Source organism: Trematomus bernacchii, unplaced genomic scaffold (genome assembly GCF_902827165.1).
Source record: "Trematomus bernacchii unplaced genomic scaffold, fTreBer1.1, whole genome shotgun sequence".
NCBI classification, from domain to species: domain Eukaryota; kingdom Metazoa; phylum Chordata; class Actinopteri; order Perciformes; family Nototheniidae; genus Trematomus; species Trematomus bernacchii.
The window spans coordinates 10,968,965-10,995,773 of record NW_022987720.1 but is presented as its reverse complement, the minus strand read 5'-3'; the positions used below and the strand labels follow the sequence as shown (position 1 = coordinate 10,995,773).

The 26,809-nt window shown below is 41.5% G+C and overlaps 1 protein-coding gene across 2 annotated transcripts; it reads right to left on the bottom strand.

Moving 5' to 3' along the window:
- Positions 1-1,325: 1,325 nt before the first annotated feature.
- Positions 1,326-26,632, bottom strand: shisa9b (shisa family member 9b). 2 transcript variants are annotated; one of them, XM_034144031.1, is made up of 4 exons: positions 26,130-26,632; positions 23,865-23,975; positions 4,601-4,737; positions 1,326-1,708 (listed from the first exon to the last, which is right to left on the bottom strand). In XM_034144031.1, exons 1-4 carry the CDS (start codon positions 26,630-26,632, stop codon positions 1,326-1,328), a joined length of 1,134 nt encoding a protein of 377 aa, XP_033999922.1. The 2 variants fall into 2 exon arrangements, with proteins under 2 accessions (XP_033999922.1, XP_033999921.1); XM_034144030.1 differs by having other exon boundaries at positions 4,601-4,741; positions 23,869-23,975.
- Between the last annotated feature and the right edge of the window lie 177 nt (positions 26,633-26,809).

Below are 26,809 nucleotides of genomic sequence, written 5' to 3'. Positions count from 1 at the left end.
TTCAATACTGATGCTACTTCTTCTATCAACCATGGAAATGTACGTATCAATGCGATGTCCATTGGCACTGACGAGATTTGCATATGAAAGGTTACCTTAAAAATTAGACATCTACAACTTTAAAGTGAAATTACATTCACAAAATAAAAAAATACTTTTGTATGGATTTTAAGTCATTTAGGTCAACAGTTTTGTTCTAACAGACTCTTTTATTTTGGAAATACTGAATGATAACGTTAGCTTATGAATCTTTCCAAAATGGATGCTGCACAACATTTTAGAAACCAACCTGAATAACTTACTTCAAAAATGTATGTATCAAAGGCTTTTCTTAAATTAACTCAGGTCAGTTACTTATACTCATGGCTCACCAACACATCCCTCATGTTTTTAAGTACTATGACTTTACATACCATAAAAAAACAAATAATGGTTTGGATTATTATAAGCACAGGCTCTCTACGCTTAAACTGTAGTCAAAAGTGGCCCAAATCTGATTTTTCTTTGTGTGCATATGTGACTCTATTTTTTACATAACAGTACAAATCACATTTAATATAATCTTTTTATTTTTGATTTGTGTCACTTTCCCTTGTGCTCCTAAATCATGAATCCATGCAAATTTGTTCTAAGTCTTGCAGTGCTAGCAAAGTATGAATCATCTGTAGCTGATAATCAATTCAACAAAAGTTTAAAAAAGCGCTTTGAGCTTTTTAAAACAAGTTTCCCCTGTAACTGTGTTCTTCCTTATTAACTTGTGTGATAAACTGAACACTAGATCGTTCCTTTCCCCAAAAATAAATACATTGACAAAATAGAAATAATTGTTTTGGGTAAAAGATTCAAATGCATCACCTTGATCCAACACCTAGCAGTGTAGCAGCGCCCAAACAGTATCTAGAAATTGTCCAGTTAAGCATTTCAACAATACCGAATTAACCAAAGGCCCCTTATCCTCAATTAGATAAATAATGAAGGTTTTGTCACTCGAACAATGTTGATTTAATAGAAATGATATACTATGTCTTGGTATATACTGGCTGTACTGCATTTGTGACATATCTTATGATTAACCTTTGTGTTTAGTTTAAGCAGTTGGATTATATAACAATCAATGACTACATATTAATGAGCCCAATGAGGAACAGTGGTTGAGACCAAGTCCTGTGACAGTACACTTCACCTTAAGTTACCGTCTTTAATTCTGCCCATCACATGCACCACCACATACACTCCAGTCCTTGCTGCTGTCTAACAACCCCACCCACAGTCAACAGCTTCTCCTAAATACAGACTGAGGTTCAGCCCGGTGCTTACACACTCCCTCATACTGTCACTTCTGTTTTGCTGTTGGTGACAAAGTATGGCTGTGGAGGCATGTAGCGAGTTGTGTGCAGCTCCTTCTCTATGATGCAGAGTCTCTTTGATCCGTAGCTCTGTCGCAGCCCCAGCATGTCCCTGTTCTCCCAGGAGCTCAGCAGCCCCTGGCTGGCGGCAGGGCTGGAGCCGTAGGCCAGCCACTGGGAGCTGTGGCTCCGGGGGCTTTTGTACTTGTATCCGTTCTGCTTTGAAGACATCTGTCTGGGTGGGCTGTATGGGTTGCTCGGCTCTGGCTCCATATCCACAGCTTCCATGGGAAGGCTGCCCTTGGTTGTCATCTCCATCACTTGCCGCCGGTTGCCGTATAAGCTGTCATTCGCTTTCTCTGCTAACAAACACAGATAAACATCATGGTAGTCAGGGTTCGAGTTATAATCTGAGCTTTATGGGGGTCTTTAAAACTAACGCGTGAGTACGCACGCACGCGTGCAAGCACACACACACACACACACACACACAGCAGCAGCCCTCTACTTGCTACAAACTTAAAGGGGACCTATCATGCAAAATGCACTTTTGTACGTCTTTTATACATGAATATGTGTCCCCGGTGTGTCAGGGAACTCACCAAGTGTCAGAAAACACAACCCTCTCTCTTTTCCTCCATACCCAAATCTCTAAAAACGGGGCTGCAACGGAGCTGATTGTTATTTGAATTTTTCTGACGTCAGAAAAGGGGTGCTCCGCCTATATGGGCAACTCTCCACCTATCAGGGGAATGAGAGACCGCTCGAAAGCGCTGGAGACGCTGTAGTACATATGCCAGGCCTGTAAGTGGCGCTGTAGTCTGCCACAAAAGCAGAATCAGCCCTTGCAAAAACAGGGCTGGAAAAGAGCAAATAGAGCGAAATGAGGCATTGCTAAAATGCATGATCTGTTTGGTATTTTGAAAAAAAAACTTCACAGACATGTTTTATATAGGTATGGCCCTACAATATATGCTTCAAATATAGCATGATAGGTCCACTTTAAATATGAAAAGGTTCAACTACGCACACACATCATCTCGGCTTGCGCAGCACGCTCACAGGCATAGATTGCGCAATAATTGATTGCGCACCTTGGAGGTGAAGTGCAGGCATATTGTCATTCAAGAGAGAATACGATGCATAGTTCTTTTGGAAAACATGTTTTTCTTTTAACCTATTTACCTCGTTAATGTACATGATACTCATTACATTGACACATGCATTGTTTGTGATTAAAATAATGGTTGTTGGTCATGTATTAGCGACCCCCACAGATGTATGATTTCACTGCTTTCATAGGACCTCTCAGAAAAATGTATTTTTTTCCAATTAAAAGATTGCAAGTTCAGTAAATAATTATACTTCAACTCCAACATTTGTTTATATTTCAGTATACGAAATTATTTTAGTAAACCACTGGTAAAAAAGGCTGAAGTTATTTACAATAGATCTCTTCACAATATATCTTGCATTTGGCATTAGTCTTGGGATAATCAGCTGCTTTTGCTCATAAAAAGCACTGCAGTGTGGTTTCACACCTCAAATTAGGTGCAGACAATGTATGAAAACCATATTCACTTGAGCACTAATTGAGCATGAGCACACCAAGCTCCAGCATTAGTCTGTTCTAACATTTCAGACTTTTTTTGCAGTGAAATGTCACTTTTAATCTTGACTCTTCATCTGGGTTTCACGGTACAGGAAAGAGATGTATTTAGGAGCAGCACATCCTGTACAGCAGCTACTTCTTCTAAAACCCATATGAGTGCTGATAGAAGAACACATATATTAGGACCCCAGAGGCTCACGGTGTACAGTATAGTTGCATCTCATCACCACTCCTCAACTCATTTGTGTTTTGATTGCTCCTGATTGTCTCCTGTCCCCAGTCTCATTAGCTAAGATTTGCTCTATTTTTATTTTCCCTAATGATCAGTTTGTTTGACGGCGCTATCAGTGGTTTAGCAGCAGAGAAGCTTCAGCTGCCTGGTGCATCACTAAGAGTGTGAGTGTTTTTATGTTATTGGTTATATGTGATTGGACCTACTACACACACGCTGATACAGTGGGTGTCATCCCTATCACACCGGCGTCTGTCATACATAGTTATTTGATGCATCTATGAAAAGACTCGCGTTTCAATGAGCTCAATAGCTTCAAAGACAGAATTCACAAATACCTTACGCAACACTTTGATATGTTTTTATTTTTTAAATATTTTCGAAGTCAAGCACACACACGAATGTGACAAAATAGATGTCAGTAAAATGTAGGACTATATTTTATTAATATCATTGTGATTATTCTTGCCACAGAAATCAATTTGATATATGGTTGAATATCAATTGCTTAAAACATTTTCATGTTCATGTTTTTCAATTATAGTCTTAACAAGTCAAAACTTAAACAATAATCATATATTCTTCAGGATTTAGTTATACAAAAGGACCTCTAAATATTGGAAGCATACCTGCTCCCCTATAAAATAAAAACTCTAAACATAACCTGGTTGCTGTTGCATCTAAACATGACCTCGTAATGTACATAACAATTGCTTCCTTATTCTGTTTTATGGTTATGATTAGCATGAATGTATATTTATTTTCACATACTTTGACACTACAAACAGGCTTTTGGAAATGTATTGAACATCATCTTGCGGAGTGATACTATTTTGGTACTTGGTATTATTTCTTGATTCAAAAGCTGTGTGTCTGGGCAGTGTCTGCAGACTTTCCAAAATTAGCACATGAGAAGAACCACAAACTTGCTTCTATAAATACACATTCAGTTCCCATCTCTGTTGGCATTGATTGACTGTGGATTAACTGAGAAGGATTTCTGTCAGCCAGAGATTTGATGGAGATTCAAACCAACTGGTCTCCTCCCGTTTAAAAGACTGAAACATGGCCATATCCACATGTTCTTACATTTTTATAAAGCTTAACTAAAAAGAGAGAAAGATGGCAGTGAAGCTCACTAATAACTACAGCTATTAGATAATAGAAATAATAGGATGTTAAAGATGACATTTCTGCCCCCTATTGTCAATTATTGTGCGTTCTTCATTTCTTAGATAACAGATTATGTTGATTCCAGTTTACTCAATTAAACCATGACACCTATATGATGCGGGATAACCTTGATTAATTATGCTAGTTGTATTCATGAAGGATGTAATGTGCTAACTAATCAGATCAAATTATGAATGGCAACCTGCTTCTTTTAACATAATGGCAACAACTTCTTACCCACAGCCTTGAGCGTGGCGTACGTGTTGAAGTCCTGTACCGGCTGCTGCAGCTCGTACGGGCTGGTGAGGGGACCCACGGCCGGGTACAGCTGCGTTAGCAACGTCGCTGCGTGAGCCGCGTTGTTCATCTGGTCTCTATCTAAAGGAGGGGAAACACAAGTTGTTAAAGCAAAAGTCCATGGTTCATTTAAGCTTTTTTTAAATGACAACATATGGGAATTTTGTTTGAAGTGCGGTAATTCTTTGTTTTTTTTCCTTTTGTTTTTTTTCCTTTTATTCCCTTAAAGGACACCTATCATGCTATATTTAAATGATATATTGTAGGGCCATACCTATATAAGGTATATTTATAAGTTTCTGTTTTCAAAATACCAAACAGATCATGCATTTTAGCCATGCCTCATTTCGCTCTATTTGCTGTTCTCCAGCCCTGTTTTTGCAGGGGGCTGATTCTGTGAGCTGCAGCTGACCACGCAGGAGAGGGGAGCCGCTCTGATCAAGTCAGAAGAGGGGGAGAAAAATAGATCTCCATCCTCCGTGTTTTATTATAGAGAGGCGAAGTCCCGCCCATCTACTTCCGCCCCATGGGACCTTATTTCGGAAAAATTATGCATTGAAGTCAATGGTGAGAGAAAGATTATCTTTCGATCCCGTTTGAATTGTGCCACGAATTACATATATGATGTTTGTCAATCTTAAATAATAATTTCCATGTCAAAAAAGTCACAGTTTGTCGTAAAACTGTTGAAATATAAGACTATGAAAAATACGCAACTAGAAAGACTACAAATCCCAGAATCCCGGTCCCGCATGCTGGCTCTTACGAACCGACTAACTCCCCTTTTGTGTATGTACAGCTCTCAACATGCCTAGACTTGTAGTGATTTTCACCTCTTTTAATACTTTTCACCTCATTCTGAAAGAAAGAAGGGAAATGTGCCAACGTGACGGCCGTCTTGGTGTGTGGTGAGAGACGGGAGATGTAGGTCATTGAGCGGTTCACACAAAAAAAAGTGTTACTTCACAGTTTTACGACACATTTGTATTTTTTTGACTTGTAAAATTATCTTTTAAATTGACAAACATCATGTGTAATTCGTGGCACAATTCAAACGGGATCGAAAGATAATCTTTCTCTCCCCATTGACTTCAATACATAATTTTTCCGAAATAAGGTCCCATGGAGCTCCCCCGGAAAGGGAGGGACTTCGCTTCTCTATATTATTATATAGAGTCGTTATTCATTTGTTTTAAAGCTCAATAAATAACAAAGAAGACCTTTGACCGGCACTTTTCTAATTTTGTCCGGAAGATTTAAACTTTAATGGACATCTTGACCGGCAAAAGAAAACCTAACTGAAACTCTGCAGCACGGTCCCCTCGTTCCTTGGAAGAGGCGGAGAGGTGGGTGTTTGTCATCTGCTGGTGGACTAACCGGGGAGAATTACAGTGCTTGCCTCGACGGGGAGGGATTGCATTGAATTACAGCAGCAGGAGCAAACGCTTGCCTCGGGGAGGGAGAAAAAGAGCCACAGTGGAGAATAAACATAAGGGTAACCATGGCAACCATGCGCGGGAAGTCTTCTTCGCTGCTTTTGTGGCAGACTACAGCGCCACTTACAGGCCTGGCATATGTACTACAGCGTCTCCAGCGCTTTCGAGCGGCAATGGCCGGCCGTGGCCGGCTGTGGCCCAACCCCACATTCCCCTGATAGGTGGAGAGTTGGCCCAATAGCCGTAGCGCCACCGTCCTGACGTCAGGACAGTGTTCAAATCTGGATCAGTTTTTATCAGATCCGTTGCAGCCCCTTTTTTAGAGATTTGGGTATGGAGGAAAATAGAGAGGGTTGTGTTTTCTGACACTTGGTGAGTTCCCTGGAACACCGGGGACACATATTCATGTATAAAAGACGTACAAAAGTGCATTTTGCATGATAGGTCCTCTTTAATAACGGTTACAAAAATGCTTTCCATCTGCTATCTAAGGCTGGTGCTGCATGCACATTAAAATCATGGTGGGAAAAAGAAAATCTATACTGTACTGTTCATTGTACAGTCATTTCAATATAATAAATGTAGAAAGAAAGATGTTAATCTACATGAGATATAATCAAAATAATAATAAAGTGGAATTAATTTCACCAAATATATTTATTAAAAATAAACTTCTTGAGATGGGTGATCTTGTTTTCTAGGGGGTTCTACACATAATACAAACAATTGATGCAACAACATTAAAGTGGCAAACCACAACAACAATTAAAGGGGTAAATAAACAGACATAACCAGATAAAATACACAAATATTATTAATTGTGTCTCTCTCTTGGTAGTGTCACTTTCCTGTTAGAAGGCTTTTCTGGGGACCCAGCTGGAGAGTCATGACAGCTCTTTGTGAAACTGTACTAATCCTACAGTAGACATCTGGTAAATTAAGGGGTGCACAGCAGAGAGAATGGCCCCCTGCCTACTGGCATGACACAGCAAACAGATGTTCAGAGTGTCTTCTCTGGAGGACAAGACTGGAACGTACCAATTCACAGGCGACTGTTTGAAGACTGCCACATGTGCTGTGGCTTATATTAATACATCTTAGTATAAATATGGACATAAATATGGACATGTTTATGGCCTAACACCTCATGCGTTTAGCTTGATCATTCATTTATTATCCTTTCTTTTTTTTTAAAGTACTGGAACGGTGGAATGCAAATGTTAAGGCAGACATGAAACAATTAAAATATATGTGATTTTACTAGCCATTCAGATTTGGCTCACCATGCTACTGTATGTCAGATGCAAGCTCATAAAAAAATACCGCCGCCTGTTGTAACCTTTGGTAATTATTTAGATTTGTATATATATATTAAATCCTGAAACCAATCAATATATCAAACTCTCTGAAAATAAAAGTCTGACTACGAACAATAGCCATGATAGGTGTTCACGTTCATTATGATACATTTGGGAGAGTGGCTTCGAAGAGATGGGCTGTCATTGTTGCCAACTTAGCACTGTTCTCGTTAGATTTAGCAACTTTTGGAGCTAGTGCTGCTAGCTACTTTCAGACCAGTCGTCTGCTTTGAGCTGGCTGGCTCTGTTGTGATATGTCAACCGGACAAAACATGTCCATCAACTCATCACTGCTGTTGTTAATGGTTAAAGTTTACAAACTTTTAATTGTGGAGAGTGTTTGGTCTAGAAGATGTCTGATAAAAAAACAGATAATTATTACAGAAAATAGGTTAATTAGGTTCTTATTCCCCCCTGGTCAGCAAGAAACTTTGATACTGTGCTAATTAATTTGGAAAGTCTCAAATTATCGATGCTGTCTCATGAAATGATGCAGAGGACAGCCACACCTCAACAAGCAGGGGGTGTAATGAGTAATATCCCAGTCCAAGGTCATTTAAAGGTGGGGTAGGTAATTTTGGAGAAACCAGCTCGAGTGCGCTAGAATTTGAAAATACACAGCCGGAACAAATCTGCCACTTCCTTACAGAGCCCCTCCTCCAACACACACGAACGCGCACATGACCAATGAGGGCACGAGATAAGTTTGTGCACAGCTGGAACGCTGACAGGCAGGTAGGCCATCCAGTTATTTTAGCCGGGCCGGCTAAAATGATTGGTCGTACTTTTTACAGTATTACGGCTTCCACAGATGACATTTTTGTATGGATTTTTTGTCAAAGCACTTAAGATATTCATTGCTATCGGGATGCTAAGAGCATTCCATGGAATATAAAAAGTGTATCTCGAGCCGGTTTCTCAAACTTACCTACCCCACCTTTAAAGGGGACCTATCATGCAAAATGCACTTTTGTACGTCTTTTATACATGAATATGTGTCCCCGGTGTGTCAGGGAACTCACCAAGTGTCAGAAAACACAACCCTCTCTCTTTTCCTCCATACCCAAATCTCTAAAAACAGGCCTGCAACGGAGCTGATACAGATTTGAAATTGTTCTGACGTCAGAAACAGGGAGCTCCGCCTATATGGGCAATTCTCCACTTATCAGGGGAATGGGGGGAAGGGCCACGGCCATTGCCGCTCGAAAGCGCTGGAGACGCTGTAGTACATATGCCAGGCCTGTAAGTGGCGCTGTAGTCTGCCACAAAAGCAGCGAAGAAGACTTCTCACAGAATCAGCCCTTGCAAAAACAGGGCTGGAAAAGAGCAAATAGAGCGAAATGAGGCATGGCTAAAATGCATGATCTGTTTGGTATTTTGAAAAAAAAACTTCACAGACATGTTTTATATAGGTATGGCCCTACAATATATTATTCAAATATAGCATGATAGGTCCACTTTAAGGTATCACTGTGTTCTTCTTAAGTTAAGACTGTCTTTGTAAAAAGATCCTGTATCATCCAGTTTATTTAAAGCCTTATTAAAAAACTATTGAGAAGGACAGCGCAGCACGTCAGTAATGGTTTTATCTTAATACACCCTCACTACATATTTTGTAATGCTTGATGCTAATTGCTTTTCTTACAAAAGTAACACAAATCTCCAAAAATCTAAAAGGACATCTCTGCATTAGTTTGCCAGCTTCCTTTCTGGGCTTGTTGACCTGTTTCAGTTTCATACAATTCACCATAAGTGGGCCATGCACACAGGCTGTCATTCAATGTGATCTTGTTTAAGCTTGCCATTCGAATTAGATCTGCTCCCATAGAATACAGTGAATGTACTTCACTTGTAATTTACTGAACTAGGATGATGCACTATAAATACTGCTTTTTAGTAAATCCTATGTTCGTTTCCAAAACACAAACATATATATAGATTTGTTTAATCTTTGGATGCATGGATTGATACGTGAATGGACTTTATCGATCCTAAATTGGGCAAATATTTTTGTTACAGCAGTAAGTACCAAGGCATTGCACATTGAGCTTATTAAATTAGCTCAATGAATCAGGGAAATTCTTCTTTTATGCATGGTTCTGAAGTAGGCTATAGCTATTTGATTTGTCACTTGATCTTTGTGATAATCTAATACTCCAGTCAAGGTCAGGGTATGCCTTAAAGGGGCCCTATAGAGTGGTGCAGGGATGACGTATTTTTGTAGGCCGACCCGGAAGTAAGCTGCGCATGGGTTCCCTCGACAAAAAAGCAACGGGATTTCTCCATAGGATTTTGGAATATTGTAAAAAATAAGATCTGTGGAAAACGATAAATGCACGTTTTGTTCAGCCGGATAATCTCCACATGTCTACCCTACTTTTATAATTTTCGAATCATAAATCTACAGATAAGATCCCTGCACCACTCTATTATGGTCATTTTCAGGTTCATATTTATATGTTGTGCCTCTACTGTGACATGTCTATATGCTTTAATGTTTAAAGAGTGCCTTATTTGCACCTATTTTCACCCTCTGTCTGAAACCAGAGCCCAGTCTGCTCTGATTGGTTAGCTTGCCAGCCCTGTTGGTCAACCACTTAGAAATGTGTTGGATGTGTCCCGCGCCTTAAGGTCCTTACACACCAAGCCGATTTTCGGCGTCGATAGATGTCGATAGATGTCGATAGATGTCGATAGATGTCTGGCCGTCGATGAGCGTCCTGTCGCCCTACTCAGATTGGTGTGTCCCGCCCCGTCCCGCCCCGTCGTGTCTTTTCGGCCGTGCCGACACCTTCCGCCGCCGATTCAACATGTTGAATCGGGAGGCTGTCGGTAAAAGGCCGTCGGCAAAAGAAATCACTCTGATTGGTGAATTGACGAAACAGAAGTGAGGGACCCAAACAAACGATTAAGAAGGCACATCTGAGATTTCATTTAACTCCAGCTCTCGACACAGGTTTGGGAAAGCCCCATGAGCTTCTCGCGTCGGCTGAAGTCTTTGCAATCTGTCCGTCGGGACGTGTTCTTTGGTGTCAGATTGGTGTGTAAGGACTACACCAATCTGACACCAAAGAACACGTCCCGACGGACAGATTGAACACACAGATTGGTGTGTCTTCTCATGCACCAATCGCTAAGCTGAACACGTCCCGATGGACCCGACTGTTGTGACGCCTCACATCTCCTGCGTCTTGGCCAACAGTCGCACTGGAACACACCGCAAAGACTTCAGCCGACGCGAGAAGCTCATGGGGCTTTCCCAAACCTGTGTCGAGAGCTGGAGTTGAATGAAATCTCAGATGTGCCTTCTTAATCGTTTGTTTGGGTCCCTCACTTCTGTTTCGCCAATTCACCAATCAGAGTGATTTATTTTGCCGACGGCCTTTTACCGACAGCCTCCCGATTCAACATGTTGAATCGGCGGGATAAGGTGTCGGCACGGCCAGAAATACACAACGGGGCGAGACACACCAATCTGAGTAGGACGACAGGACGCTCATCGACGGCCAGACATCTATCGACTACTATCGACGCCGACAATCGGCTTGGTGTGTAAGGACCTTTAGCCTACACATACAATGTGTTGAAGCGCTAGCCTATAGAAGCGGGGGGGGGGGGGGGTGTTTGTGATAGAGTGTGTACTTTGGGATTTTAGCCTTTGCAGAGCATTTAGATTCACAAAAAACAATATAACACCCTTCAGGAAAGGGAAACTCAAAAAAGCACAATAGGAAAGACGCTCCCAATAGTTAAGAAGATGTACATGCTTCGGCCAAACTGTTTTGCGTCTCTGTTATCTAACATTTCCTTCTATACATGGTCCAAAAAGGGAATACATTTAAATACAGTTAATAAAGGAGGACATTGTTTTTGTGAATATCAGGTGTGACTTTTCTATTTTCAGGATGCCAAACTCCATTTAAACCTGGGTGCTGATGTTTGTACTTGTTTGTCTCTTTAATCTTTATCAGACTTTGTGTTGACGGAGTGTCTGTTGTGCTTGTACTGTTGTCAAAGTCACAGCTTTTTTTGTCAGCTACTGGAAGAAAGTAGGCCACTGCTGGAGACTTGTAAGGTTAAAGACTCCATGGTTGTTGTGGGAAATCAGCGAGTTAACGCTCCAGACAGAGACATCACCCTGGAACTCATAAAATATTTAATAGGGTATTTTGGGAACTGAATGCCCCAAAATAAATGGTACAAGGAGAAGGGCGCTGTTATTTACAGGCAGCCTACTTTCAAGTAGGTGATGAAATTATTCTATTATCTTCGACTCCAAGACTTTGGTTCAATATCTTTAATTTTCTGTCAGACTCAAGAAACTCAAACACTACATTTATAAGGTATATGCATGCATTATTGATAATAATCAGTTCATATAAAATGTACTTAAACCTATACACATTGTTTTATAAAACATTTGTATGGGGTGATGCCATTAATGTAAAGCAATCGTACAGTGTTCATTATTAATTTGATTATTAGTTTAAAATAGTAGTCATTTGCTTTTGCAAAATTAACAGGTTTATCCGGGGTCTCATTGTGAATTGTAAAGACCATCAACCAATTTTCTGGCCTGTGGTGGCGTTATTGATTTTTATTGTTATTTATAAATGGCATTAAAGTTGGTTTTAAAATGGTTTTAATGTAGTAATGCCATTACCCTTTTACAATCTGATACAGATGAGATACAAGACAAGGCTAATAATCTGTACGGTCACTTTCTAATTTCATAATCTTTGAAACAACCCATGTGTCTCTTTCCAAATGTCTTCCAGCTCTCTGTACTGTCAGTCTGTAATGACTTCCTTCAAGTTTTAAGGCTTCAGTAGACAGGTGAGTGCAAGGCAGGTGGAAAATAGACCCATCAGTGGACTGCTACATTTAGTAGCAAATTCTCAGATGCTGTCAGAGGTAATGCTGCAGAAATACATTTCTATCTGGCAGTGAGGAAGTGGACTGTTATTCACCGGCGGGGGGTTGGCAGTGAGTGGAGACTTTGTTCTCTTTGGCTGACTGCCTGGAGTAAAAAGAGGCCACACTTGACAATTGCCCCATGTGCGCACATGGCCAGAAAGACATGAACGCAATAGTACTGGTGGCCAAAGAAGCCCAGCACACATAATCTGTATAACTGGTGTCTTGAGGAGAATGAGAGCTCATAGCCCAGTCTAACAGATTGTTGTTATCTTTGACAGGCAATGAATGAGGAGCAGTCTCCCTTTTGTGCATTTCAATCACTGCTTCGCCCCACTATTCGTATTATACAGCGCCTATACTAGCTGAGGCATAGACACACCTGCCACTATGAAGCACAGCTGGAGAGGAGGTAAAGGACGGGTCCATGTGCTAAAAAATCACCTCACCTCTTGTAACCCTGCAAGGATGCTGTCAAGAATACAACAATCATCCCTGTGCTGTCGCCAACTCTATTACACAGAATCCCTCCATACATCCATGTACGATACAGCAGCCAGCACACTGCCCAAGTCAACACAAAGGGAGAGCTACATTTGACCTTTCATATATTCTGAAATAGCACATATGAATGAAAATTAAGTAATCTTCTGGCTTGTAGCTTTTCTTATCTTGATACCCCAGTCATACACCTTAGAGTCCCAATACTGGACTCCAGGCCCTGGTGCTAAGACCCATCTCTAATGGTTAGACCAGGGGTGGGCAAACCTTTTGGCTCGGGGGCCACTATTGGCGCGTTTCCACTACACGGCCTCGCTTGGCCGCGCTTGGCCTCGTTAGGACCAGCTCACTTTATGGCGCGTTTCCATTACAGTTTAGGAACTGGGGTAGTATCTATAGTAACGGAGTGTAGGCGGAGTGTAGGCGGAGTGTAGGCGGAGCGACGCTGCTTAAAACTGCCGTGACGTCATCTTCAATGCGACACAACACACAACAATTGAGGATGTGGAAGCGATCGTTTGCTTGTTTCTTGCTGTGTGGTTTATTATCACAAGAAATAGGCAAGAGTTGTTTCGAAAGAGGCGACTTATAGCAAGACGAGGTATAGAAGAAGCTGACGCGAGAGTTCGGGCAGTCCTACGCCGCAGAGACTACAGGACGACTCGAATCACTACTACTTCTTCTAGACTACAATGCTACTTGGTAAGCTAACGTTCGCTAACTAGCAATGTGTTTAGGCTCACGCTCCCTATACGACCAAAGTATTTCAAGTATTTAATTAATTGTAGCTACCACTTTTACGTATTAAAATATGTATGCTTGTGTTTGTGTATTTCAGAAGTTACGTGTATTTCAGAAGTGCAGAGGAGGAGGGCAGGGACATACGAGAGGGATGCGCTACCTGAATACCTAGAATGTATAAAGTAATACCTAAATATTCATTGTATTGTATTGAACATAAATAAGGCCTAGGCTCCACGGGGACGAAAACGGGTTGAATCCGCATATTTCTCATGCGTATAGCCCTTTAAGCTCGACGACGCCGTAACAGAAACGTAGAAACAGACCCCGCAAACGACAACGGGTCCAAAGGTGGATAGATCTGGGAACGGAGCGCTCTGGGGGGTCCAACGGGGCCGTGGGGTCGCCTATACGGTCATCCGTTTCATAGCCCCGCCTCTCCCCGCCTCTCCCCACCTCTGCTGCTCACCCCCGCAAAAGTACACTGCACACTGAATTCAGATTATTTATCTTTATCTCGATATGAACATAAACGCGAGTGAAGTCTAATCTGACAGAACGGAGACACGCAGCTCCTCCGGCTGTGAAGCAGCGGGAGCAAAACACACACTTCAAGTCAGATCACCACCCTTAGCTATTTTAATTACCTCTCAAACTACCTAAACTAGTTATAAATATGTTTATTTTTACTGTCGGGTTTACTTACTGGATCAGCTGCTGCATGAGGAAGCATGAAGATTTAAACTTTAACACACATTGACCGGCGAAAAACTCTGCGCGGTTCCCTCCGCCCCCACCGCGGAGAATAAACAGAAGTGCAGCCATGACAACCATTCTTCTTCGCTGCTTTTGTGGAGGAAGTTGCTGCTTTTGTGGAGGAAGTTACAGCGCCACGTACAGGTTCGGCATATGTACTGCAGCTTTTCCAGCGGTTGGATGTAAACGGAGCCGTCTCGTGGAGCTTGACACAATCCGGTGTATATTGCGTGTGGGCGGAAGGTTTTTTGCGGTTGCATTTGCGTTACTCCGATGCGTTTTGCCGTATGGGTTCCCGTGGATCTGGGGCCTAAATCTTTTTTTTTTTCACATACATGTGTTTGTCAAATTATTTAAACCAAAAAAATGTTATCAGAATTGACTATATAGTAAATATTTGAATTTCAAGCACCAGTACTTACTGCCCCATAATAATCTAATAAATTAAGCAAATATCAAAGCAAACTATAAACATAAATACAAAAGTGTAAAACACAGCAGAACTATATTCATAAATGCAAGTGTAAAAAATTGTTAACATGGATGGAGGCTAAAGTATCCACAGCATAAAATAATATGATTATGATGGTTTGTCTGAAAGACACAGCCTCAAGGTTCAAGGTTTTTTATTTTGTCATACGAACATAGCTACAGTGTAGTTATGACAATGAAAATCTTAGGTCACAGGCTCCTCCAACAGTGCAACACAATAACCCAGATCAACAGAAATATAGTGCAAGTAAATATTAAGCGCTGTGCACCGCTCTCTTTGTATAGGTGTTTTCTTTTGTTCTCTTCTCTTTGAAATATATAAGCAATGTGTTTGAGTCTAGCACAACGAGGGTATTACAATTGAGTAATTTTTACTACATGTATTATTTATTTATCATGTATTCTTAATACCATTACAAAATATGTAATGTTATGTTTTAGAGGACCTCAAGCTAGCAAACTCAATTTCAAACAGTATGCAGAGTTGTCCTGCTAAAGACTTAAAATGTATTATTTAACCAAGTATTTATTCTCTTATTTGCTTTAATTGCAACAGATGATAAAGGTTTCACTGTGATAAGTATTCTCTTAAATCCATAAACCCCTGTACAGTGCTTTGTGGACGATGATGGTGTTTATGATATTTCTGACTGCAGAGGGACGCCTAGATGATGCCATCTTTCTGTGTGATCGCTGTTGGGTGCAATTATTTATCAACAAGCAATAAGATAAGTCAAAGAAGTACTTTATTTAACACAATTTGGGAAGTGTTTTCTTGCAGCAGCATAAAAAAGGCATGGCATTGTAACTTACAAATAAAAAAATAAGAAATGTTGGTTGCAGCGCAGCAGCATAAAAAAGGCATGGCATTGTACAATACAAATAAAGAAAAATGTTTGTATTGCAGCAGCATAAAAAGACAGAGGTTATTTGTTCGATCACAGAGGCGGAGGAGATGGGGCACGTCGGCTGCCCGTTCCCCCTAGCACCTGGCCAAGAGTGCGCAGGAAGGATAAATTAAAGGTCTCTGCGTGAGCGATCTCCTCCCTTCTCAAGGCTGCTTCCAACAGCCTCGCCTCCACCAAGGTCTGGTGCATGTGCTGAGCCTGCAGGGCCCGGTCTTCCTTCTGCTGGGCCAGGTTCTGCTCCTGGTGTTCCTTCTGCTGGGCCAGGTTCTGCTCCTGGTGTTCCTTCTGCTGGGCCAGTTGCCGTTCCTGCAGGGCCAGATCCTCTCCTCCTCGGTTCCTCTTGCCTGGGTGACAAGATAATTATAGCAATAATAATTAGCAATAAGAATGAAAAAACACAGGACAGGTACAGGTCACACAAGGATATAAGAATAAAATGTATAAACAGAACAACAGTAAGGATGAATTAAAGAAAGTTCTGGCCCTAGATACTAGCTGCTTACTAGCTAGTTACTTTACTTGTAACAGAGCATTCCCACACAGTGGTACAGCTTATTTTACTTACTGACGATGGATGGTCTAAAGTTTTTTTTTTTAAAGTCACAATTCCAGCCTATTTCTTACCTAGAACCACACGCAGCGGTGTCGAGCTGGCACTCGGCGTTGGTGTCTGTGCTCGTGTTGGTGTCTGTGCTCGTGTTGGTGTCTGTGGTCGAGCTGGAGTTTGTGCTGTTGATGTGGAGGATGTCGATGCAGAGGACGTTGTTCGGAACTGTTCCTCCTCGCTAGTCCCAATGTAATCATCTAGAACAGAAACATGACTTGTAAATTCCACAAACTACTGCAGCACAATACTATAAATAGCAACAACAACTATAGAAAAGACAAACTGAACGTAAACAATGGCACATATGGTGTTAGCAAACAATAGCTCTAGCTAATGCTATCTGCCTTAGCTAGCTAGCTAGCCTTCGGGGCTCCATAAAAGCATGGGTTGTCGAACATAAATGTAAGGATAAAATAGACTTATTTGTTAGAAGTGAGCTTTAGAACAGATAGGGACACAAAGCAGGGACACAAAGCTTTCAAGCAAATAACAGAGCGTTAGCAAAAACTTACCATGCAGACTCCAGTAACGCCGTTGCAGAGTCCAGTGTCTGTGTAGAGACCTCCTGAAAGACTTTGATATTGCGAGTTGTCCCGTCGAGCTCCCGCTGGACCTTATCATCTTCAATATAATGGAGGAACGTCGTCACTTCCTCGACCGACCATAGCGTGCTTTTCTTTGGCATTGTTGTAGCTCCTCTGTTAACAAAAATGCTGTTTATAAAAATGCTGCAAGCTTCGCTATATATATATATATGCGACGCTAGGGATTATGTCGCGCGTCGATTGTGACGATTCTCTCCGACCAATCAGCAGTCGAGAGTGTTGACATCACACACTCAGCCTGGTTGTGCCTGGCCCTAGAACCACGATTTTATGAGGCCACAAAAACTGTGAATTAGGACCCGCTAGCCGGTACTAGGCCAAGTGGAAACGCAACCAAAAACGGGCCGCTGACGTCACAGCCCTCTTAAACCGTGCTCCGCGCTGTAGTGGAAACGCGCCATATGAGTTTTAAAATGTAACAGACGGGCCGGGCCAGTAGCAGAAAGGTGAACAAATATTTAGCTGTCCACTACTCATTATACACTCGGCACTCATTGTCGACTTTTCTTTTCTTTGGTCCACTCATTGTTACAGATGCAGGTTCAAAGGTGAGTTATTGCGTCATCGTTTGCGTCATGACGTAACTGTTTACGTGCCTTCTTATGACCCACACAGCGTTTTACGTCGCTGATTTTCTCCGCAACACCAACATCAATAGAGGACTGCGTCGGGAAGTTTTTAATCATACGAAGCCAGATTAAATTAAAGAACTACTTCTCCAACCTTATACCTTTCTCCAGAGTGCCGTGGTGCATTGTTTATTAATGTGGTTCAGCGGCATTTACCGACTGCTGCAGTGCTGCTCGTGCACCGGAGTTTATTCTACTCTACTGTTAACTCGTGGCAGCGGCCGCTGTAAAGTATTCACTGTCCGACTGTCACACAAGCAGCTGATACATATCCCCCATCCCCATCAGTGAATGTGTTTCAGTCTGAATTAACGCTGTTTGGCATCACAACGCTGTCATGAAAGTTTCTCTGGCATTCTACAGGCAGGGTTGGGTTGTAACGGAATACATGTAACGGCGTTACGTAATCAGAATACACAAATCAAGTAACTGTATTCAGCTCGCGTTACATTTGAAAAACGAGTAATCTGATTACAGTTACTTTCGTAAACCTGAAGTGAATACATTTTGGATTACTTATTGGAATTATTGGTGGAAAGATTTCCTCACAACATTTAATATTCATTACTAAAGGTACAGCCGAATCATCACAGCGCACAAAACCTATTACCGCCGCAGATGGACCAAAAAAGGGAGCGTTTGAAAATAATTCACGGGTCCGCTCAGTGAAACAATAACAACGAAACATGGAGGAACAAAAGTCTGCGTTTCAATCGTGTGTGTGTAGAGGTGTGTGTGGTTAAAACACATCAGCCTGCGGTCGCTCTTTAGCCTTTCTAATGATTCTTTCTGAAGGTAAGCACAGTGAAGGCGGTGCGTGAAAGGCACTGCGCGCTCCTCTTCTCAGAGGCTGAGTTAACCCTCCCGCTGCCTCCTGGTGCCGCAGAGATTTCATGAAGTGAAGGAGGTTTTCCTTCTATAAAACAGCTGTGGGCAGCAGATACTGTGAGTGTCACAGACATGAATTCATAGATCAAGGCAGACTGGTGCACAGTGCACACACTCTCCTGTTTTCCCAATCCGGTGGTTAAACAAATATAGCTCTACACCCCTGGCCGAAATGTCCTTAAAATGAAGTCCGAGTTCGACATTTTAATTCATGTCCTGCCAACATTGGCAGGACAGAAGGCGACACGCCCGTTCTAAGCCGTGTCCCTCACTCCTCACATCCCAAGCTGCATCCCCAAAAAGTGTATTATGTTGTTACATCGTTTCAGATGTTATGTTTCAGTTGTGCTCTTGATAAGCCATTAAAACAGTAAAAACACGTTCAGTTTCCTTTTGCTTTTTGTGTCTCCTGTTCACCAAAACATACCCATCTGTGATGGAAAAAGAAAGTAATCCAAAAGTAATCTAAAAGTAATCTGATTACTTTTTTAAGACACGTAACTGTAACTGTATTCGGATTACTTTCAGAGCCATGTATTCAGTAATCAGTAACTGATTACATTTACAAGGCAGGTCACTCCACAGAAACTGCTCTCCTTGCTGTCTCTGAGGAACTGCACATGGCTAAAGCAGCCTCCCTCTCCTCTGTCATCATCCTTTTGGACCTGTCTGCTGCATTCGACACGGTGAACCATCAGATCCTCCTTCGCACTCTCCAAGAATTTGGAGTTTCAGGCTCTGCACTTTCCCTCCTCACCTCATACCTCAAAGACCGTACCTACAAGGTAACTTGGAGAGGGTCCGAGTCCGACCCTTGTCAATTAACTACAGGGGTCCCTCAGGGCTCTGTTCTTGGTCCCCTCCTCTTCTCCTTGTACACAAACTCGCTCGGATCTGTCATTAGCCCGCATGGTTTTTCATACCACTGCTACGCTGACGACACGCAATTAATTCTGTCCTTTCCCCGCTCAGAGACCCAGGTCGTCGCACGCAGAAAAGATTGTCCCACTCTTGACCTAACAATCAACATCGGCACCTCTATTGTTTCCCCGACTCGGACTGCAAGGAATCTGGGTGTGACCCTAGATAACAAACTGTCCTTCACTGCAAACATCGCTGCTACAACCCGCTGCTGCAGATACACGCTTTACAACATCAGGAGGATACGTCCCCATCTGACCCAGAAAGCGACGCAGATTCTGGCCCAGGCTCTCGTCATCTCACGCCTAGACTACTGCAACTCCCTCCTGGCTGGTCTACCTGCATGTGCCATCCGACCTCTGCAGCTCATCCAGAATGCAGCGGCTCGTCTGGTCTTCAACCTTCCAAAATGTTCCCACACCACGCCGCTCCTCCGCTCACTTCACTGGCTTCCAGTTATTGCTAGAATCCACTTCAAGACAATGGTACTTGCGTACCATGCTGTGAATGGATCTGGCCCTTCCTACATCCAGGACATGGTTAAACTGTACACCCCAGCATGTGCACTCTGCGAGGGGGGCCCAAGTTCCCATCAGCAAAAACATGTCGGTTCGCTATCCTGGCTCCAAAATGGTGGAATGAGCTCCCCATTGAAATCAGGACAGCAGATAGCGTGCACATCTTCCGGTGCAGACTGAAAACTCATCTCTTTCGACTCCGCTTCGAACGATAGAAGCACTAACAAAGAATTGCTAACAAAGCACTTATATACTAATAAAGCACTGGCTTATCTAAAGCCAGTTGAGTAGCACTTGAAATGTTTTAGCTCTATGAAACCTGATGTACTTATATGATTCTGTTTTCTTCAAGTTTGTATCTTGTTGGTCGAATGCACTTATTGTAAGTCGCTTTGGATAAAAGCGTCAGCTAAATGCAATGTAATGTAATAATGTACAAAGTAACCCTCCCAACCCTGTCTACATGTGATGTTAGCATAGCAACCGAAGCTAAGTGTTTTTTATAAGTGTGTGGTCGCGTTCTAGTCACTTTTCTCAGCGCTACTCAGTTACAACTTGTATTCGCTGTACTGTACTAACCGTGAACTGTAATTGCTCAGGTTAATCTTGACCCCCTCCAATGTAAGCGTGACGTATTTGGTTCTTAGATCTGGCCGGGTTGCCAACTCCAGCAAAGGTCATTGTTTCTAGAGTGCGCCATCTAGTGGTATCAACTGAAATGCCGGGTATTGCAGGAAAAAGGCAAAATGAATGCGGTCTTTACTATAATTTGGACAATTTTGTACCAATATTCGACAGGCCGGATTAAAAAGCCCAACGGGCCGTATATGGCCCACGGGCCTTAGTTTGCCCATGCCTGGGTTAGATCCAAAGGATGTCTCTTAATTGGGCTTCCTTATTAAAAACTAATGTTTACATGGCACTGTATTGTATTGTTATATTGTCTATAGTTAATGAGTGAAGTGTATGCATGTATGCATTTTATTATACCCTGAAAAAAAGACTACAGATGAATTGAGGTGAAAGCAAACATATAACAATTGTCATGGAAAGTTATTTTCTGCCTCAAGTTAGAGTCAGTGAGGTGAGACAGCTGCAACATTTTTTAAAGCAATTATATTTTCACTACGGCATTGACATTTTGGTGAGGTGACTTCACATATTTTACAGTACAACTGTCTTAAGTGTCATCTTAAATCTTTGATAATTGTTCTTTCATTTACTCCAGGGACTTGCAGTATGTTAAAGACTCCAGCAATGTTTTATTGAATCATACTATGAGTTATCTTATACAATAGTTGTTGAAAGTATAATACTGTAGATAGTATACTAAAGAAAGATCCCTCCGGAGAATCTGTCCTAATGTGTTGGCTTGTTTTTAATGAACTGATCATTATTCTGCTATGGTCTGATTTTGGAATTAATTATTATGATCATGCTGCCACTCAACTCAGCTGATCATAGGGAGTAAAAAATAAGCTCATCACAGACATCTACCTCTTAAAATAGACTGCTGTTGAATTTCTGATGTTGGTTATGGTTTGAAGTTCAATTTCTCACTTCATATATATTTATAGTACACATGACAGGATTGTAAACATGTAAATATAAAGGTGTAAAGCACAGGGGCTCTTTGGAAGCAGAAGATCACAATGGAGCAAAATAAAGCAATGGGTCCTATTATGCTCATTTTCAGGATCATATTTGTATTTTGTCCCTCTGCTCTGACCTGCTCTGACCTAAAGGTCTTTATTTTTCTCAAACTGCCTGTGCTGCAGCACCTCTTTTCACCCTCTGTCTGAAACCAGAGCCCAGTCTGCTCTAATTGGTTAGCTGGCCCGCTCTGTTGTCATTGCTCCACCACTTAGAGATGTCCCGCCCCTTAACCTACAGTATCACTTACAATGTGTTACAGCGCAATAGAAGCGTGTTTATTACATAATCATGTCACTATGTCACAGAAGTAAACTCCCTCTGGAGGGAACTTTGGGATTTTAACCTTTGCAGACCATTTACATGCACAAACACCTACACGCTATAGGAAAGGGAAGTCCCCCAAACCATAACAGGGCCTCTTTAATAGAGTGGTTTGATTTAATAACATATCTACAGTCTAGTTATTTGAATTCTCTGGATGTTTGCAATGATGGGAATCACTCATCAAGAATTGTTTTTTGAGAGAGATATTTTTAGATAATTTCTGCTTGTGTTTTTGCATCAAAACATTGTGGAGCGTATTTCTGGATTTGCAAAGAATGTATGCATTTTAGTGGGATCATTTGAATTACAGGAATTACAGTGTCCACATTGAAACTGCTTGAAAATATTTGGACAACTAAACCCAGGCTATGTACAGGAGATAATAAGAGATAGGCAGTCATCTGCCATGTGTGCCAAGAAAATGAAGGTGTTTATGTGAGCCTCAGATTACACCAGGTGTTTTCTCTGATTAGCAAACCTCCCAAGCTAATCAGTGAAATCACCTGCTGTAATCTTCTGTTGTAATAAGAACACGCTAACTTCTGGCCTTCCACGGCACGTGAATTATCACTGAAACTGATTTGCATCTTAAGCAAATGAAGATTAAGGGAAATCAGTAGCTTTAAGTTTATATATTCTAACTAAAGCTACAGCTGTAATTCTTTCACTATATGATGCTTTGGACGTGATCATTATAAGGACAATTTATCCTAAGTTTAAGTCGGTTTTTCAGCTAGAGCTGGTATTTCCAAATGATGCATGCAACCATTAAAATGCTGCTTGACGTTCTGTGAAACTTTTTTAAATGTGAGATGCCATTTGCCATAATTATCCAGCTAGAGAGAGGCAAGGAGGCAGTGAAACCTTTATTGACTGGAGCTGTCAAGGCAGTAAGCAGGTTAGCATTTAATAAGAACAATTCTTCTGCCGGTGTGTGTGTGACAGAGTGTGTGTAGGGGTTCAGTTGATGAACTAGAATAGCAAGTGTTTGATTTAATGTGTGAGGTCATTGCATAAAATAAGTATTGGCTATACAGAAGAGATTCAAGTTGTTGGATTTAATTAGTTTACATGTTAAATGATAGCTGAGGCCATGACTAATTGCTTGCGCAGCCTGCACTATTGTGAGGCCTTTTTCCTTTTGACGCTTCAGGTAATTCAGGTTCCGCAAGCATATATACAGGGCTCAATTTGAGGTTTATATTTTTTTCAAATGAAATTGCAGAGTTTATATGAGTGTGTATTGGTTTTGTTAGGGCTATTCTGGTCAGTAAAGGCATATGGCAGCATCATTAGTGAATAGATGCAACCCAGTGTTTAAACCATAGACTGTATATATAAAGGTTTAAACCAGTGGTTGGCGGCCGGACTGTAATTCTTGCGATTTTTGTACAGGGGTAATTTTAATTAAATCTGTTGAAAGCATTGACTACTAAGATCAATGTAGCGGTGTAGATACTTCCACTCTAAAGGCATTAACATGGTGGATTGACACAATAAATACTCACCTGTGAATTTGTATGTATTTTACTTGTATTGGGAAAAGTAGGTACACAAAGACTGGGTGAAGTATGTCTTTGTCAAGGTAGGAACTTTGTAGCTTGTTTTATTATCCTCATAAATATAAAAGCAACACAACCCCATTCACACAATGGAATTGCTATGCCTTTATTCATGTTTTCAAAGCTCAGAAAAAGCAACCTTTTTAGAGGATAAAAACTCTTGGAAATAAATATACTCCTTCATGAACTAATGGCACAAAAAAAGCCCCCGTTGCGTAAAGACTCTTTAAGTGACTTGTTCCTTATTTAGTTGTCCTCAGTTAGAAATAAAATGTCAACTATTTTTGTTCACAAACGGGGAGCCCCACTGGTTTAAACAAACAACTCTGTCAATGAGTGTGTAGGTGTACAGCTAACAGATTCTGTGTACTGCTTATGTTAGTACTTACGTAGACTGTTAAGTGTGACTCTTGTCTGGATATTCTCGTAGTGCTGGCCAAGTCCAATTTCATCCGTATGTTCTGAGGCAGGATGGCGGATAACATGTGCAAGAGCTCTGTAAAGATGAAGAACACTCTCAGAGATGACATTTTTCAGTAAATACCAAATGCACTCCGGCTTTTTAGTCCTTACAGGAAGTGCGTTGTTGAAATAGGTTGAAATCTAAGCAAGGGTCAAACATGACACAAAAGAACACTGGAACGTAAATGTGCCATAATGCAACTACAGTAAGTGTCTGTCTTTACACTCTCTCTGCCTCCTAAATGACCCTCATCACACCACCATGGCGTCATCAGGGTTAATTTATTTGGCTTGACACAGCTCCCGCCAAAACCACTGACAAGCGTTTAACAACAATTTTCCCAGACTGTGTGTTTTCTATCAGACCTTAATTGTCCTTTTCAGTTGTTTTGCAAATTAGTTATGTTTCCAACTGTTGAGTGCTGAGGATATTTTTGACAAGGATACATTACATTGAATTTTCAGCCATATTTATTTAAGTACGTCCCAAGAAATATAGACTGGGATTGTGATAGTTATTCACAGTGTGGATTATGTTGGGAGCCTGTAGATTCAATAACATGGAACATACTCTCTCAAAGAATGACAATGAAACACACTGTCTGCACAAAGTCTCTTGAGTGATCAGCAAGAGAGTAGTAAACCTCTTTGTGTGCATTTGTAAGGTGTGTTTGAGGAAATATTGAGCATGTCTGTGTATTAACCATCTAGAAATGTTTGATGCATGGGCGTCACTTTGTTTTCAAAAGTGGTGGGGACACTTTTTTCTGATAAAAATAACACTGTATTGCGCGCCACCCATTTTTTTACACACTGTATAGACAGGGTTTACAGTGTCACTGTCAGACTGTTTTCGTAGGAACCATTATGTGTGGCCAGGGGAACATTATTGAGGAAGCCAATGATCTCCGTCTTTTTTAAGAGTCTTGAACACGCCTGTTCTCAGCACACTCACATGTTGTGAAGACTATGTTTGCAAACCTGACCCCTGTAGGGGGGTCTGGGGGATCCTCCCCGATAAGATTTGTTTTTCTTTTAACGTGTAAACTACGCATTCTGGTACTCTGACAAGAAAATAAAGCAACAACATTTACTTTAGGCTAACAGGCCAAATTGTTGTCACTTGGTGACATGTGCAGACTTTTGTTTTAAATAAACAAAAGTCTGCATGTGATATCTTTTCATTCAACTTTAATTGTACATTTTGCAGATAGTGGACAATCTATACAGAATGTTTACGTTCAACCAACGTATAGCAACATTAAAGGTAGGGTAGGTAAGAATGGAGAAACCAGCTCAAGTGCGCTAGAATTTGAAGTACGCAGCTGAAACAAATCTGCCCCTTCCTTCAGACTTCGTTACAGAGCCCCTCCTCCAACACACACGAACGTGCACATGACCAATGAGGGCACGAGATAAGTTTGTGCTCGAGATGGAAGGCTGACAGGCAGGTAGGCCATCCATTTATTGTAGCCGGGCACAGCGCCACGGCTTCCACAGATGACATTTTTTTATGTATTTATTGTCAAAGCATTTAATGTATTCATTGCTATCGGGATGTTAAGAGCATTCCATGGAATATAACAAAAAGTGTTTCTGAAGTGAATTACCTACCCTACCTTTAAGCAGACCTTTTGCTTGCTTATTTTAACTTAAAATGTAACAACTTCAAAAATTAAGAAACAATGAACTTTAAAAAGTAATAGACATACAGTATTTCTCTTACATTTATAATGTTCTGCTGTTTACCATCGGTACTTTCCAAATTTAAATTTGGACAAAAAATGGGCACACACAATTTACACATATGGCAATGCAATAAATATCAAAACACACTTTTATCTGTAACACTGACAAAAATGTGCTTATGACGTTCTACTAAGCATCTGGCTGAGTTTCATTAAACGTGTCTTTGACTTTAAGAAATTGTTAAAGAAAATAAAATGTTAAACTGAACTGTGGTCCAACAGAATTTGTAAAAGGATATCACGTTGAGTACACCTTAACTTATTTTCATAGTAACAGGTTTATTTACAAATCAACTTGTTGCTTTGTGACTTTTTTTAATCAAATTTAAATGTTTTGCAACCAGTCGAGTTATTACATTGCAGGGCTCAGCAACACATAATAACTGATCAACTTTTAGATGTGTTGATCAAATCAGCGATGACCTAAAATGATGACCTACCTTGACATATTTTCTCTGTGCGGACGGTGCGACTTCTCCAAACCTAACTTGGTGAAAATTCCTATCAGTGCCAGTATGGCCACGACCCCGCAGATGACATACACAATGAGGTTGGTTTTATCCTTCGAGGACTCCTGCGCCACGTCCACTTTGGGCGGGGGTCTTCCTGTCATCATCCACGGCGGGGTGTCGTAGTTCTTGCAAGTGGTCTGGTCCAGCCGGGAACTTTTGAACGCGCAGCAGAACCTGAAGCCACAGGTGCCGCAGCAGTACAGGTAGTTTCCGGTCTGGCACACGAACGGCGGGTCCCACTGGCCCATCACGTCGTAGTAGCCGCGGCACTTGTCCTCCGTGTGCGGGCTCTCCGTCACCTCCCCTTCCTTCGAGTCGTTAAAGCCGGGCACCAGCATGAATTCGTCCACGGTGTGAGACGGCTCGCCCTCCGCGTCGCACACCATAATTTTCACCAGAAAGTATCCGAGCAGCAGCTCAGTGCCCCGCATCGTTGATCACTTTGTACTCCGCACTTGACGCCCTGGGGAGCTCTCACAAGCCCGAACGCATATTCCGAGGAGACGAAACAAAGCCATGCGTAAATGTGTTTAGGCTGGTTCCAACTTCCATGCGTAAAGGCACAGTGCGCCTTTTTACTTTTCTCTCCTTTGAAAACTAACTGTGTA

Bases quoted from the DNA above. Each gene is read 5' to 3' on its own strand.
- shisa9b (XM_034144031.1), bottom strand. From the start codon at position 26,632: ATGCGGGGCACTGAGCTGCTGCTCGGATACTTTCTGGTGAAAATTATG. The intron at 23,976-26,129 runs GTAGGTCATCAT...TCATCTTTACAG, and splicing joins CACAGAGAAAATATGTCAAG to AGCTCTTGCACATGTTATCC. The intron at 1,709-4,600 runs GTAAGAAGTTGT...TGTGTTTGTTAG, and splicing joins CGCCACGCTCAAGGCTGTGG to CAGAGAAAGCGAATGACAGC.